This window comes from Amphiura filiformis, chromosome 18, assembly GCF_039555335.1.
Source record: "Amphiura filiformis chromosome 18, Afil_fr2py, whole genome shotgun sequence".
Lineage (NCBI taxonomy): Eukaryota > Metazoa > Echinodermata > Ophiuroidea > Amphilepidida > Amphiuridae > Amphiura > Amphiura filiformis.
Genome location: NC_092645.1, coordinates 39,898,928 through 39,915,215, shown reverse-complemented (window position 1 = coordinate 39,915,215; position 16,288 = coordinate 39,898,928). Strand labels below are relative to the sequence as shown.

General features: G+C 35.1%; 1 protein-coding gene across 8 annotated transcripts in view; it reads right to left on the bottom strand.

Moving 5' to 3' along the window:
- LOC140138675 (potassium channel subfamily T member 2-like) overlaps positions 1-16,288 on the bottom strand; it is a 477,469-nt gene that overhangs the window by 3,553 nt on the left and 457,628 nt on the right. For 6 of the 8 annotated variants that reach the window (XM_072160415.1, XM_072160418.1, XM_072160414.1 and 3 more), the window contains 8 exons: positions 13,406-13,511; positions 12,550-12,722; positions 11,777-11,848; positions 10,896-11,030; positions 9,259-9,370; positions 8,530-8,631; positions 7,848-7,931; positions 6,613-6,777 (listed from right to left, as the gene is read on the bottom strand). In XM_072160415.1, the coding sequence (XP_072016516.1) occupies positions 6,613-6,777; positions 7,848-7,931; positions 8,530-8,631; positions 9,259-9,370; positions 10,896-11,030; positions 11,777-11,848; positions 12,550-12,722; positions 13,406-13,511 (949 nt within the window). The remainder of the gene's footprint in view (positions 1-6,612; positions 6,778-7,847; positions 7,932-8,529; positions 8,632-9,258; positions 9,371-10,895; positions 11,031-11,776; positions 11,849-12,549; positions 12,723-13,405; positions 13,512-16,288) is intronic. The other 2 variants (XM_072160421.1, XM_072160417.1) reach the window with 1 other exon arrangement.

The following is a 16,288-nucleotide window of genomic DNA, read 5'->3' as shown; positions in this document are numbered from 1 at the left end:
TGAAATGTACCAATGGGTCGCGATGTACCGGCGGGCTGTCAGTACCAGGTACAGGAGTATAAATTTTACAGAAGTGCTTATTTTCATTTTTTCCATACCTTTATTTTCCAGAGATGTTTGTGATAACTTGGCATGTTTTTCAATGGGTAAAAGGGCTTTTTTCTTCTATCAATTCCAAAAGTCCTTATTTTTTCCATACCAAAATATAGGGAATTTTCAAGTTTATATTCCAGTGCCAGAGGGGACACAGGTATGTAGTGTAGATGTGTAACATGATCAAAATCACAATCATACACACATTGATAGGCTAGGACAAGAGGGCCCTCATCTGCAATAGCTGCCAGGTGAAAAGGTTTCTTAAATGTATACAATATGAAATGCAAAAGTCTATAGGGCAGCTATAGGACCTTCCTGTACTAAACCATCCTCATTTTACCATAAATAACTCATCTTGCTTGCATGCCCACATCACAAATTTGAGTATAAATTTTATCAAATCTTTTTTTTTTTACTTTTACCAATAATGCAACACATGCTCAGGAGCACAGGCTGAATCAAAATGATTGGTACCCATCAGCTTTCAGTGATTATAGACAAGACTACCTCATCAAAATGCAACATAAGATCCACCAATTTTTCTTAGATTATAATGTGATAAAGGTTATAAACTAAACATCTCAAAAACAGTAACTAACCCCCCTTAAACAATGGCCATTATTCAAAAAGGGGCTATTGTATTACAAATCTGTAAAATGTGTTGGAAGCAGAATTTATTTCTGCGCATTTTGACACCTCATTTGATAGATAACCCAAAAAACAATAAAACACCGGTCAATATTTAATGTAGTGAGGTCCAGATTTGAAAGATGCACTTACATACAAATTTTTACAATACAAAAACACTCAGATATCATTCATTACACAGATTTCCTTCCATTACACTGAATGCAAAATCAATAGAATTTACTGCAACTTTCAAATCTTGGGCTACATTGATTTAAATGTACGCTGTGACATCAATATTTAGTCAATTGCTACAAATGAGGTGTCAAAATGTGCAGAAATAAATTCTGCTTCCAATAACAACGCATTTTACAGATTTGTAATACAATCATCCGTTTTTGAATAATGGTTATTATTTAAGAGGGGTTAGTTACTTTTTTGGAGATGTTTATAAATTCTTGCCATTCCAAGAGACTCCTATGTTGTATTTGGTAGAAGCGACTTTTCAATAAACACCAAAACCAATGGGTAACAATAATTATTGAGACACCCTGTATGCCCTCAATTTTGTTCAAAATTCAAATTTGTACACCATTATATTGTACTTTAATTTTGAACTTTAATACCCTGTGAAAAATCAAGGTTTTAGGTTCTGCATTTGTGACAAAATCAGAGATTGTAATGATTGAAATATAAGTAAAACTTGCATATGGCTGAAACATGCAATAGGCCTAATGCATGTTTTCTTACAATTGAAGTCACAAAATTCATAGACTTGGCATAAGTCTAACCATTCAAAATGTTGAGTACATGCTACAAGTTTGCACATAACTTATAATATAACCTTTATAACCTGAGATTTAAATGATATTAAAATGATTTGACTGCAACCGAAATGCATTCATAACATGTTTAAAACATTTAAAATTCATTTCACGTTTGCTGGGTACTGGATGAAAGAGATTTTTCGTTGATATTTGTCATTAGTATGGCTCAAAATTTATATCGCACATATGTGACTAGACTACCCCGTAGTCCACTTGCCCATTGTGCATACTCTGGATATTGTATTTTAAAGCTTAAAACTCTGATTTAATTAATGTGTGCACAATTGATAGATTTTCACATCTGATCAGTCATCCTACTCCCTCTGTTTGTTAGCTTCCCAAGTGGACTACTGACATTGCCTTGCGGTTAAGATTTTTAACACGGGACTCTATGGAGAGTTAGGCCAATTTCTGGCCTAACTAAAATTGTCCATGATGTAATGCATCTTTAAATGGATCTGCCTTGTGATTGGTCGCCCATACCTCACTATGGTTTAAATCGTCTGGGCCCGCGCCATTACCATTAACTACACCGTAAACAACTGTCTGTGGTATTTGCGGCGCTTTTGTGTTGACTCGAAAGTTAATCTCTCATCAAACATCTAGCGCGTCCATGCTTAGTACTTGTGGTTAATGGACTGATAAACAAGTATGCTTGACAGTGTGTTTTTAGAGAGCAAAGTCCAGGGGGTAAAGTTCTGCTTACAATTCAAAGTTCAAAGTCGAAATTTCGGGGTTTGCTATCAATAAACTGGTAGATTCCAAAATCAGAATTGTTCAGTATTAAAGTGAGCCGTTATAATTATGCAAGATAATGTTGCATTCAATTACTTTTATTGTCACTAATCGTCTGATATTTTTAACTCTTTATGACCATTTTACTATTGAATACTTTAATTTTAATAAACATCAGTATAATTTTGAGTTCAACGAAATGGGTTCATCATGACTAATAATAACATATTTTTAATAAAATTCGACTATGGCATAGTCTAATATGTGACCTGCTCCCACAAAACCAGACATAAGTCACTAATTTTGAAAATTGAGTTTTTGATGTCATTATTTAGTATAGGTCTTCAGCTTTCATTTAATACCAAAATTATGTTTCTGGGACATGTGGTCCTCATTCTACGGTCTTTAAAAGTGAAGGGGGGGGGGGAAGCAACACAAAAAAGAAAAGGCAAATGCAAGAAAAATGGCTTTAAAGTTGTAAAATGACATGTTAAAGGACTTGGTTTGGCTCAGAAAATGCTAGATTTGGGTGCTTTAGACATAAAAGAATATTTTATTTTCAATGGTAGGTTAAAATAAACATATTAAGGAATCAAAAAAATAATAAAAACTGAAAAACAAAATTTGCAAGGTTTTTCACCCCTTTCCCAACTTTGACTCACTGTATCTCGAAATGACTGAGTGCGACTTATGGCGGGTTTCGACAGAGCAGGTCACATATCTGATACTAGTGAAAACTAACATTTAACATACAGGAAAAATTTAATGTTTTTAGAAATCTTACAATATTGCTTTCAATGAATAATAAATTGTTGCCTGCTTAACATACTGTCGTATCTCAAAAGGCTGCCTTTTTTGGTTTGTTTTATCATTGTTGAACTGCGATGACATACAGTATAAAATAAACTTTTTTAAATTAATTTTGAGGTATTATCACAATGTTACAACCTCATGTCCATTCATGAGAGAAAGATTAAAGCATGCTGAAATGTAAATAACAATATGAAATACCACAGCAGCTGAAAGGAGTATCCCATCATGCATTGCAGTATATCTGCATGCCCCATAGCAAATGTATACAAAATATAAACAAGAGCCGCTTAGATATTGAGAGCTATGGATAGTTTCACAATACTTTGTAGGTCATATTTTTGCAAACAAAAGTCTAAGCTTCCCTGATTTAAACGTGTTATTTAAAGTTGAAGTGAGGGATTTTGTGTACATTTTCTATGGCACATTCAGTTCTATTATGGTACCGCAAAGCATAATGGGATACTCTCTTCAGCTGCTGTGATGAAATACAACGATGATAATATAAATCACACAAAGCAGCTTTTGAGATACAACAGTACACGGCTGTTTGATGTATATAGAATTGGCTTCATTATTAACTAAATGCAAACTATAGATGTCGCTATTTATCCTAAATCATATTTCTTTATTTGCAAGGGTTAGGTGATTGATACTGCCATTAAAACAGCTGGAATAGGTGAAACAGGCAACAAGGAAATTTTATAAACATATTTTATCAAACAATAAAAGGAAATATTTGTATTAAAAGCTTGAAAGGGTAATTTCCAGTAACTAAATAGCGCCACCAATTTTGCCATTAATAGATACATTTGATATCCAAAAAAGCTTTAAAAATACAATTAAAGTGAACAATTTTGTAAAAGAGGGGAAATTAAAGTTGAGAACGACTCAAAAGCATCTGTATACATTAGCACGATATCACTTTTAGCTGTTTAAGCCTAAAATTTGGTTATACATGATGTTTTGTTTGAAAATCTAATAAATGATCCCATCAAACAACCGTGAGTATGTGATGCAGACAACAAAATAACCAAAAGAGATGAAATGACTGTATAAAAACACAATTTGATCCACTGAAAATGACTGACAACAATATTTACAGCAAGAAATGTGCTCAATTCACAATAGATCAAAATAAACACTACCAATTAAAAGCCATATTGTAACATTTGCTTTGCTGAGGAGGACCCCACAATATTTTATTTGGGTGCTGTAGTTTTGTCAAAATCCGAGATTTCAAATAAAGCGCAAGAACCATCGTTTAATTATTACGATAGAAGTATTAGTCGAACGTGTACACGATGTTCATAACACAGTACGTACATGTTGTACGGGACGGTCATACACACATCTAAGGATCGTGCCATAGCACGACTGACAGAGTAACATGCACTGGCGATATCGGCGCTGGTAGTAAATTCCAATATTCTTTGCTTACCCTCACTTGTTCGGCTCAAAACTAAAAGGGGACATATCTGACGGTAAAAGCTAACATTTTATGGAAAAGAAATACTAATCTATTTTTTATGGAAATGTTACAATATGACTTTAAAACTTACAACAGCATGACTTTAAGACAAATCTGTACTTACAAATAATTATTGTACAAAAAAATGTCTATAAAATATGTTATTCACATAACAAATATCTATAAAAAATATGATGTACATATAAAATTATATCAACTTAAATTAAATTATACTTAATAGGGCTGTCCCTAAGTTTAAACTCTAGTATGTGAAGTGGCAGTGCCACAGGGGCATGGGTGGGGGAGGCAAAGGGCCCCAGTCAGAACTCTTGGCCCATGTAAAAACCCAAAAGTTCCTTGTCATGCAGAATTTCAAGCTAACTTAATTTTTCCACAAGAGCGTACTAAACCACCACCAAGGTTCAAACCCAAAACTTCTTGCACCATAGTCGAATGCCTTATTGAATGAGCTAACTTAACTGCCCAATAATGTGAATAATTAATAAACTAGTCCCTTCCCTTATCTACTAAAGAGATGGTGGCTCTGAAAAGAGTCATTAATGCACTATTCCAGTTAAAACCCATACACCCCCTATGGAAGACATGACCTTAATCTCCCACACAGGGAGTGTCTATTTCAAATAGAGCCATTCATTCAGGTAATCCATTCGAAATTCACACTCCTTGTGGGGAAAATTTAGATCTTGTCTTCCATAGAGGGTGTATGGATTTTGACTGCAATAGTCCAATAGAAAACCATAACCATTGTGCAAATCATGTTAAATTAGCTGTGTTTGGCTGTATTTGGCAGAGATATAGTACTTATGGCACTGATCATTATAAGATATGGAGACATTTCAACTGTGCTCTTCTTTGGTGGGAAAAAGTAATTGAACTTTTACATAGGAGTCAATTTCAAAATTGCTCAGACTTGGATAAAAACCATACTTATGTGTTCCTTCAGCCATAAGGATTCCGAAAAAGTATAGTTTGAACTATCTACAATGTATGGTTATGGATTAGTTTTGCTTATACCATGATCAATCAATTTATTTTAATAAGTGCTTTTAGGTGAAACAGTGCAACATTTATCTGTTTTACAACTTGTGCCGATGTTATTTTCTGCTATGTATGGACAAATAGCTAAAAGAGATCACGAGAGCCGCAGAAAGTCAAAGTTCAGGGTACAGGTTAAATGTGTGATGGGTTATTCTAGTTGAAATCCATACACCCCCTATGGAGGACATATCCTTAATATCCCACACAGGGGAGTGTAGTGTTCAAATGGATTCACCCATTCAGGTAACCCCATTTGAAATTTACACTCTATGTGTGGAAAATTAAGGTTATGTCTACCATCTAGGGGTGATGGATTTCAACTGGATTAGCTTGTTAAAGTATGATCATTATGTGCCTACTAACTGAGGTGAAATGCCCAGGTGGCATCTCACAGTTGTTATTGGTAGGGAGGTGCTTCTGGAATACCCCCTCATATAAAAAAAAAACCCAGGCAAAATATAAATTAGGAAAATGTGAAAAAATTCAAAATTGTAGGCAAATGATTTGATTGCCTCCATCCCCTCCCTCCCACCTCTCCCATAAAAAAAAACAACACTCGTGCTGGTACTATCATAAAGCCCCTATTCAAAATTTCAAAATTGTAGGCAAATGTTTTGCTTGCCTCCATCCCTCAATCCCCCTCCCCTGTGGAAAAAAAAACACTTGTACTGCCACTGATTCTATAGACCACTTGACATCATTGTTTATCAACAAAGGCAAGGGACTGGTATATCGATATGCTTGAATGAACCGCTACACTGTTCAATGGCTTTCTTGTACTATAACAAATGTGGTGGGCAATTTAAAATGCATGTGCCCTGAGCAAACTATGATGCGTACACACTGCAGGGCATAGAACAATTGAAATTGCCGTAATTTGCGCGCATATTGCCTGGCAATGACGTCACTTGTCAAGTGGTCTATTATCAGTTTGGAAAAAAAATAAAGAGTGCAATGAGAGAAAAGAAAAGCAGTCGAAGCACACACCATGCAGTAGGAAGAATCATTTCGTGACATCCCCACCTCTGATTTGTTATCGGGCTGACTCTGTGTTCGGAATACACCGATTGGAATCTCGTGTGTTGTTGAACACAGCTTCTGGTAGAGACGTCCGTAGGTGCGAATCCACATGTCTTCCGCTGTTATTCTTAACTGCGGTAGGAAAATGTGTGAAGATTATGGTTAGTAACACATTTATAGTGATTATATGTGACCTGCTACCACGAAATGAGTTGGTAGTTTTCAAGACATCCTGGCTACTGAGTTGATGTTCTTTGCCGGGGGTTCTTTGTTTGCCCTGCAACTGTATAAGTCAGTAGTTTATCCTTTGTGAATGGCCCATTGCGCTCCCATTCACAAAGGACTTGCAAACATACTTCTGGCTTGAACATGTGATAGCAGGTCAGACATTACATTAACCAACACTTCGATCATAGAGCACCTTTACCTGGGGATGATTCAAAGCACTAGCAATTAAACCCAGGGGACAGTGCCCTTGGAAGCAAGTTGGAAGCTCCTGGGTTTGACTCAGTGATGCTCTTTCATGGGCAAAAATTAGCATGCTGACTTTGCCTTGGCACCATTGCATATTTAGCTTATGTATTTGTGTCCGGGATTTGTGTATTTTTGACAGACTTACATTTAAGAGTGATGGTGTTCCCAGAAAATTTTCAGAGCCACAGAAAAAATGGTAAGATCTTAGAAAAAATTGTCAGGTCTTGATTTTTATTCTGTGCCTCTTAAAAAAAATTTCTGGGAACTATGGGCAGTAATTTAAAGTGTGTTTTACACAGGGGCAATGCCTAGAAGTTGATCCACAAGCCTCAGCACACTTTACAGGTTGTCACTGACCACTACGGCCCCACATCATTCCATAAACCATTAAACAACAACACAGGAATTTGCAGCTAAGAAGCGCGCACCCTAGACATTCCACAATAGACCTTTGCAGCCAGGATCAGCTCCCCGAGTTTTGTACTGGTTACAATGAGACAATTAGCAGGAAGTTCCTTGTCCAAGGGAAATTCAAGCTAACTCAATTTGTTACACGAGAGCGTACTAACCACCATCGGAGTTTGAAACCACAACCTCTTGCACCATAGTCGAACGCCTTATCGATTGAGCTAATTTGACTGCCAATATTACAGCAGTAAATGTTTTTATGCTGAGACACAGGCAACATATTATTATTTCATTTCCCATATGAAATCATTGTGACTTACCTCACATAAATATCCTGAACCTGGAGCTTGGTCAATGCCTAATAATAATCGCATGGCACCGATCATGTAGTCTTTCACAAAGGACTGGAAAAAAAATACAAAAAATATACAAACATTAAAATACTTAAAGGTGATATTAGTGATCTGATAAATCAAGAAATTCATCAAAAATCAGATTTTTGTGTAGAGCATGGATGGGCTAGTTAACATACATTGCAAATGATAAGACCAAATATAATCAGGGTAAAATATCAGAAAATCAAAAATTACAATTTTTGTGGCAGAGTGGAAATGTCATGATTTGCCCATCCCCCTCCCCTCAAAATGACCACGATATAAACAAAAATTACAATTTTCGTGGCAGAGTGGAAATATCGTGATTTGCCCCCCCCCCAAAAAAATGTAGTAAACAACCCCAAAATGACCAAATTCTACAGTCTGACAATCTTTTTTTTTGGTACTAATATAAGGGGGCCAGAGGGGGAGCATGGCAACTTTCAAGTGGGGCAAAAATTTGACACAAATTATCAAAAATGGGCTAAAAAGAATTTAAAAAAAGGTAGAAAAATCTTAAATATCATGGTCGCCAGCATCGGGGGCAGGGGGGGGGGTCTTTCAGGGCCAAACTTCTCACATGGGGGCAAGCTCCCAGGCCACTAATAGGCAAAGATATAGATCTTACCTGGTATAATAGTGTATCCAGCATGCTGGCACTGAAGACATTTCCTGCTGAGAAAGGCAACCGGAACATATAGGCAATATTGGACCCTTTGGACGTCTCGATCTGAAAGAGTTGAATAATGTATTATTATGTTTTGATGGATCCAAGTGTGTGAAAATATTGGATCCAACACATAATAATGATAAAATTGGATGCTTTACACCCAATATTTATTGGTCTCGCTATGAGTTGTAAAATATTGGACTCGACTACGTCGCGTCAAATATTTTAAAACTCATAGCTCGACCAATAAATATGGGCTCAACCGATCCAATTATATATCAACATTCCTATGTTTGACTAATATTGTGATAATAATAATTAAACAATGTACTCCGCTGTTTTATTCAATGTATTCCATTCAATGTACTCCATTGTTTTATTCAAAATCTCAAAATCTCAGATTAAGGCCTTAATTTTTGCAGGTTATGTTACTTTAATGAAGTACATTGCAATCGTGTAAAAATCAGAATTTTGAAAAACATTGACGGCATCTTCTTCAGCAAATGTTACAATAAGGCTTTAAGGTCAGGGTCTATCTACACCTACCTTCTGTTTCTCTGCCATTTTTTGTGCATATGAATCTTTGGTTCTTCGCTGTATAAATCTCATGGCGTCTCATGCTCAATGGATGTATATATGCTATGGCTATGGTTAGGTCCAGGGCCTATAGCTACCTATTGTACTTACCTTCTGTTTCTCTGCCATTTTTTGTGCATATGAATCTTTGGCTCTAAACTGCATGAATCTCATGTTGGATGGATGTGTTAATTCTGTGATGATATTCACATGGGGAAATAATCTGCAATTGAAATTTTAAAAAAAATTGAAATTATACTATGAATACAAGATTACCCATCATTTTTTTTTAATTTAAGATATAGCCAAATATATCAGATTAAATATAAAGTTAATAAGAAAATTGTGTGGCTTTTGATCATATTTTTCAAAAAACAATTCATAGGCCTACTTTTTGAATATATCGCCCTGCACTACAAGCAGGTTGCTCTCATTACCTATGTATGTCTGCAATCATAGATTGAATACAATACAGCTCTTTTCAAAGATACTCATCTTAAAGGTGCAAGTGATTAGCATCATATGAATATTCTATAGAATTATGATCCAGATCTTTATCCATACTATAAAATCTATGGTTCAATGCAGAGGTATCAGGTGAAAGTACTAGTGCAGTGCGATATATTCCAAAATCTATTGTTATGGTAGAGGTGGTTCTGGACCCATTTTGGAAGTGCTCTATTTATGGTTTAAACATATTAATTGAGTAGGGCAGAGAACACTGATCCATATGCCTTTTGTTTGAAGCTAATCGGACATACGGTTTTCATAATACATACATTTTAAATGTCTTTGTATTGTATTGTTTTTTATCAATAATCAATACAGTTAATGAGCTAATATGACTTGAAAGTGCTCATTAATATGTAATTTTTGCCAATATTTTGCTAAAATCGAATGCATAAATGTTCATAACATTTTTATTTAACAGAATATTGGTTTCAAACTTGGTCAAAGTGTTCCTAATGACTTCCAGATAATTTATGCATAATTAATGAGCTAGCCGCCCTAATTTGCATAATTAATTAGCATTTATGCAAATTAGCTCATTAATTATGCAAATATGCAAATGAGGGGCGGCTTCACTATATAATACATTAGAACATATTAGAAACACTTTGACCAAGTTTCAGGGCAAAAGTATGCAAAATAAAAGTACCATGAACATTTATGCATTGATTTTTAGCAAAATATTGGCAAAATTACATATTAATGAGCCTTTACAGTCTTTTTTAGCTCATTAACTATATTGATTATTGATAAAAACAATAAGATACAAAGAAAATATAATTTGATGTAGTATAGAAACCGTATGTCCGATTTGCTTCAAACAAAAGGCATATTGATCAGTGTACTTTACCCTACTCAATTAATCTGTATAAAACATGCTCAAAGCATTTCCTTATTTCTAGAAAATGCATCCAATACCACCTTAATACTGTTACATCATCACTTCTACAGCGAGTAGAACATAAATATGCAGTTTTCATTGATTTAGAAATTTAAGAATACACAAGTACCTGTCAATTTTTGTTGTTTAATGAGACGAAAAAATTGGCATGGAAAATCAAATTTGGCACTCTGTTGCTCATGTTGAGAGATATCTGATTAATTCATTGCATCATTTCCTTTCTAAAAATGTATACATCTATGTATCATCATTACTTTTAGATACAGTACAAAACAATGTCTAAAATATCCCACTTAAGAGTGACCTTAAGTTCAACTTCATCCTTAGTTCAACTTACTTAAATAAAGTTTGTACTGCTACTATTTGGTTGGCATCAGCCATATAATCTTCCTCTGCTAATTTGGAGCTTTCTTTATCTACAATGACCACAGTATCTGCCTGAAGGATTCCTGCCCGCAGTAAGTCATCCAGGCTGAAACAGAGCAACAAAATAAGATGAGTAACTTGGTGTAGATTATTCATTCAGTAGTTCAAAACATTTTGTAAATTAAATCTAATACTAGAACTAAAAATTTGCAACTCACTTTGCTATGTTGCGTACAATTTTGGTAAAAATGCTTAGTTTTGGAGAAAATGCCAAAAAAACAAAATTTTTGACCCAATCTCTTTTGGGCAACATAACAAAAAATGTCTTTTATTAAATTCCAAAAACCAGTTATAAATATCCAGGAAGATGTAGTCTATAAAAGGAAGCAGTCTAATGTTGTGGGTTGAGAGTCTGATGAAACCACTTGTGTAACACAAAAAAAGTCACCAAAATGTGAGTCTAAAGTCTTCATTTTTCTTAGAATTGTGCAAAAAGAACTACTGTTTTTTCACAGTTGAATCTAAAATTTCAAATGAACTTGTTCAAAGCTTTCAAGATTAGAATATTCAATTTAAAATCCAAACTACCCCTGTGTAAGATTTTGGAAATATCTTTTACAGGGGCAGTATGAATTTCAAATGGAATTAGGCAGCTCCCTTTGAATTTCATACACCCTCTGAGAAAGATTCAACCTGAATATTCCACAGAGGGAGGGTGAGTTTCAAATAGAGCTGCCTAATGGGTTCATTTCATTTGAAATTCATACTCCCGATGTATAATATATTTCCAGAATCTTACACAGGGATAGTGTAGAATCTAAAAGGAATAGCACATTTCAGTTCCTAACTTACTTCTCTACTGTGCCCATCATGTAGTATACCATAGGAAAAGGTCTGATACACTCTAAAAATGCTGTACCAGGTCTGAAACAAGAAAAGTATCATATCATATCATATCATATATAAAGTATCTTTACAAGGCACAAAATACAAAAATTAATGCAAGTTTAGGTAATTTTTTTCATGCAAATGTGAAAAATGTGTTTATTGCGATAATAAGATAACTTTAAAAATATGTGTTATTATTTATCAGGTTCAGTCCTGGGGACCAAAAAAAAAACAAGTAAAAAGGGGTGTTTTTTAGGCAAGGCAAGTTACACTTGTGATGTATTTAGGGTCTAAAAAACACAGATTTTCAAGATAAGGGTAGTTTTCTGAAACTGAACAACTTGTTTATGGTACCTTTTCAAATTTTTAGTATTATGAGTCCAAAAGGGTACATTTTATCATTTTTACTAGCCAAAAACTCATTTGGGGGTAAATTCTATTTTAATTTAACTTTTCAAGGGGCTAAATTTGCTGGTAGGGTAAAACTCGTTTAGGGGGTGTTTAAAAAAAATTGGCCACACATGTGTACACTATCATACTTAAGTGGCCCCCTGTGGGTTCAGTAAGTTTTTATACTTTATTAAATCAGTTAAGTTATAACATAATCATTAATTAGTTAACCAATATATGATTATTAATTAAAATGGACATCTATAAGTTTTTGGACAGATATTTGATAACAAAGTTTCAGAAAGTTATTCACTCGAGTGCACTATCTATACAAATTATGTACTTACTTTTCCTCAAGAAGAATAATGATAGGTTTTAATGTATGCTTGGGTCTCCAGTGCTGTCTGAGTGGTACGATAAAATTCACCATCCCAAGCGCAGCTGACTCGGCCGCAACAATGATGTTGTTATTTGGCCAGTTGTACTCTGCAGCATGTGTCCATTTACAATGGTCACATTTCTGGGTGATAAAAAAGTACAAACAATTTGGGTCTTATAGCTACCAATGAATTAAATGAGTGAATCCACATTGTCCCATCCCTCCCAAAAACAACTGCTTGGGTTTTTTCACTTGGGTTTTGTCATGTTGTCAGTATTATTTTCCAAAACAAAAGAGCCATGCTCAATTTGGGTTAGGTGTGGGCATGAGGTGGCATGGTGCTGTGCTATCAAGCCTTTTCCCTCCCTCTGTAACTCACTTTTAAGTTCAAGGCAATATATCTTTAGTTGGTGCTGTGCTATCAAGTCCTCTTCCTCCCTCTGTAACTCACTTAAATTCAAGGCAACATATATCTGTATTTTTGGACAAGAGGTGGCATGGTGCTGTGCTATCAAGCACTCTACCTCTCTCTGTTACTCACCTTATCTAATTCAAGGCAACATAATATATTTAGGTTTGGACAAGTTGTGGCCTGGTGCTGTGCTATCAAGCCCTTTCCCTCCCTCTGTTACTCACCTTATCTAATTCAAGGCAACATATATATTTAGGTTTGGACAAGTTGTGGCATGGTGCTGTGCTATCAAGCCCTTTCCCTCCCTCTGTTACTCACCTTATCTAATTCAAGGCAACATATATCTTTAGGTTTGGACAAGTTGTGGCATGGTGCTGTGCTATCAAGCCCTCTCCCTCCCTCTGTTACTCACCTTATCTAATTCAAGGCAACATATATCTTTAGGTTTGGACAAGAGGTGGCACGGCGCCGGCATGTAGCCAATGTAAGGAATTATGGGTGGATTGCCCTTGATCCATCTGGAAAAATGAAGAAGAAAAATAATATTATTTTGTAAGAACAACTGATAACATCAATCATGTCAAACTAAACACAACGCCAAAAGAAAGTCCTCACTTATGTTACCGGTCGTAAATCTGACGCTGCTTATATTTCGATGATTTGATTGACACAATCCTGTGCATCGATCTTGTTAGCTCTAATTTGATACCACATTTACCAAAGGCTCTAAAATTGACACAAAAATTGATGGTGCATTCAAAAATTTCAACTTAGAAAAGGAACACACAAAGCTGTAGAGGTGAGTTGCAGAGTGTGACATATGACATAGCCCGAAATGGCCACTAGGCAATATCGATTGCATTATTCCCCCGTATACAGCAGTAAATAATTGTAATGATCCCTGTATTTAAAATTAACAGTTAGATAATCGGGACACTTGGTATAAGCGACAGGGGTTCATCGCAGACAAGCGACCTTGGCCATGCCTAGAATTCCAACATAATCAAATAGTGTAAAATTAAAAATTGGCCTGTTAAGCACAAAATTTCACCTTAATTTTGAGCAAAATAGTGCAAAATTGAAAATTGGCCTGTCAAACACAAAACTGTGCCTTAGTTTTGGGCTAAAATAGTATATACAATGTAAGTGAAAACTTTTCGCACTTTATGCGAAAAAGTCCTCTCGAACAAGTGACTCTGATACGCGACTGAACATATAAAATACTTAAAACCCTGGGCCCCCAAAAAGAATTTTTACAAAGACCACACTAAATCCATCAGTGAGATGCAACACTTGGATAACAATTTAATGTTGTACTATATCTTTCTAAGTTCCGCAGTTTTCTTTTAAGATTACAAAAATATAAAACAAGGTGGTTTATTATGTCAATATTAATTATATATGTCCACCGCATATGTCATTTCATTTCCCGATTATCATCATTCCATGCATCATGCAGGACATGCAAATCCATGTTATATTAGTATATAATGTAATGATACAAAATAGATGAACAGAGATGACGGGCATTAAAATGTTTCCTAATATATATTATTATCTTCTTTGAACATGTGGAGAGTCATCTGCCAATGGGCTATTCCAGTTGAAATCCATACACCCCCTATGGAATACATTAATAATCTCCCACACATGGGGTGTATAGATTTCAAATGGAGTCGACCCATTTAGGTCAAGCCCATTTGAAATTCAAACTCCAGGAGATTAAGATCACATCTTCCATAGGGGGTGTGTGTATTTTAACTAGAATAGCCCAATGTTACACCAAAGGTACAAGTCACCAGGAGATCAACACTTCACCAAAACTTAACCCATGAGAACTACCTGCCGATTGGCCAAAATGAAGATTGTGTCCAATTTTGAACCAATCAATGAGGGTATTAATAAGATCATCTGCAAATGCAAGTTTGACCATAAGAAGGTTAAAGCCTAGTCATAATTGCCAATTGAAATGAGCATTTCAATTAGCAACCAATTATTAATGTTGTTAGATGATCAGTAGTGTCCAAGGGGGTTAAAAACAATAGCTGCACATGTACAGGCCTCACTGTAATTGCACTGTGAGGGACAACCAAAATTTGATATTGGGCAACCAAAAACAGTGACTTGTCAGCTTGGCGGGCAACTAGAATTAAAATGACAGATATGATTAAACTTATGCAAACTGATGCCTATATCCATATCAAAATGATGCACTTGTCGGCTGCTACATGTGTCTCATTTCACATGATATAGCTAGGAATAAATATCAGAATCATCTCGAGTGGAGGCACTTCAAATCATCTCCAAGTCACATGGTTTAGGAATACAAAGAACATTCCTTAACCATGTGACTTGGGGATTATTTAAAGTGATCTCCACTTGATATGAGTCTGGTTTATATTTTTAGCTATTATGTGAACTGAGACACATAGAGCAGCCGACAAGTGCATCGTTTTGATATGGATGTACATATATGACCTATAAGGCACCCCTCAACAAGAAATGCACTGCATGCTACGCATTGTCTGGTGACTATTGTATTGTAACTGCATAAGGTGCAAAAATATGTGCAAAGAGCAGGGCAAGTAACATATCAAGTCACGCAAGTGGATTTTTAAGTGGACTTGCCCTACGGGGAAGTGAACATTTTAAAATTCTGTGAGGCCTGCACATGCATGATGAGATTGGAAATACCACCTAAATAATTACCCATGTCTTTGCACTAAATGATGATGTAAGTGTTTGTGGCAATTATGAGAGTTGTAAATTAAATTATGTAATGTGGTAAAATCATTAATATAAAGGTTGGCCAAGACACTGTCTCACGGTTGTTTGATGGCATGTAAAACTGTATCAATTTTTAAGCAAAGTTGAACACTGATGGTGCTGTTTATCTTAAATCTTATTTGCATCTTTACAAGGTATAGACAGTTGTATAATGCAATTAAAAGATAAAAATAAGTAACATACTTTTATAGCAAAGGAATTTTTTTAACTTCTTTATATCATGAAATGAAAGGAACAACTCATATTATTTTTAAATTTATTAAATTTATTAAATTTAAAATATGTGTAAATAGCGCCCTCAATTTATGCACAAATATACATTTTATGGAACAAATACTACCACAAAAAGGCAGAAAAAGATGACAAATTTGATAAAGAAAGGAAAATCAAAGTTAAAAATAGCTAAGAATATAATGTGTATATTAGTTCGATAGCTATTGCTATTGTAAAGGTCTAGAATTGAGAATTATGTATTGTTTTGTTAGAAACATTAATAAATGATCACATC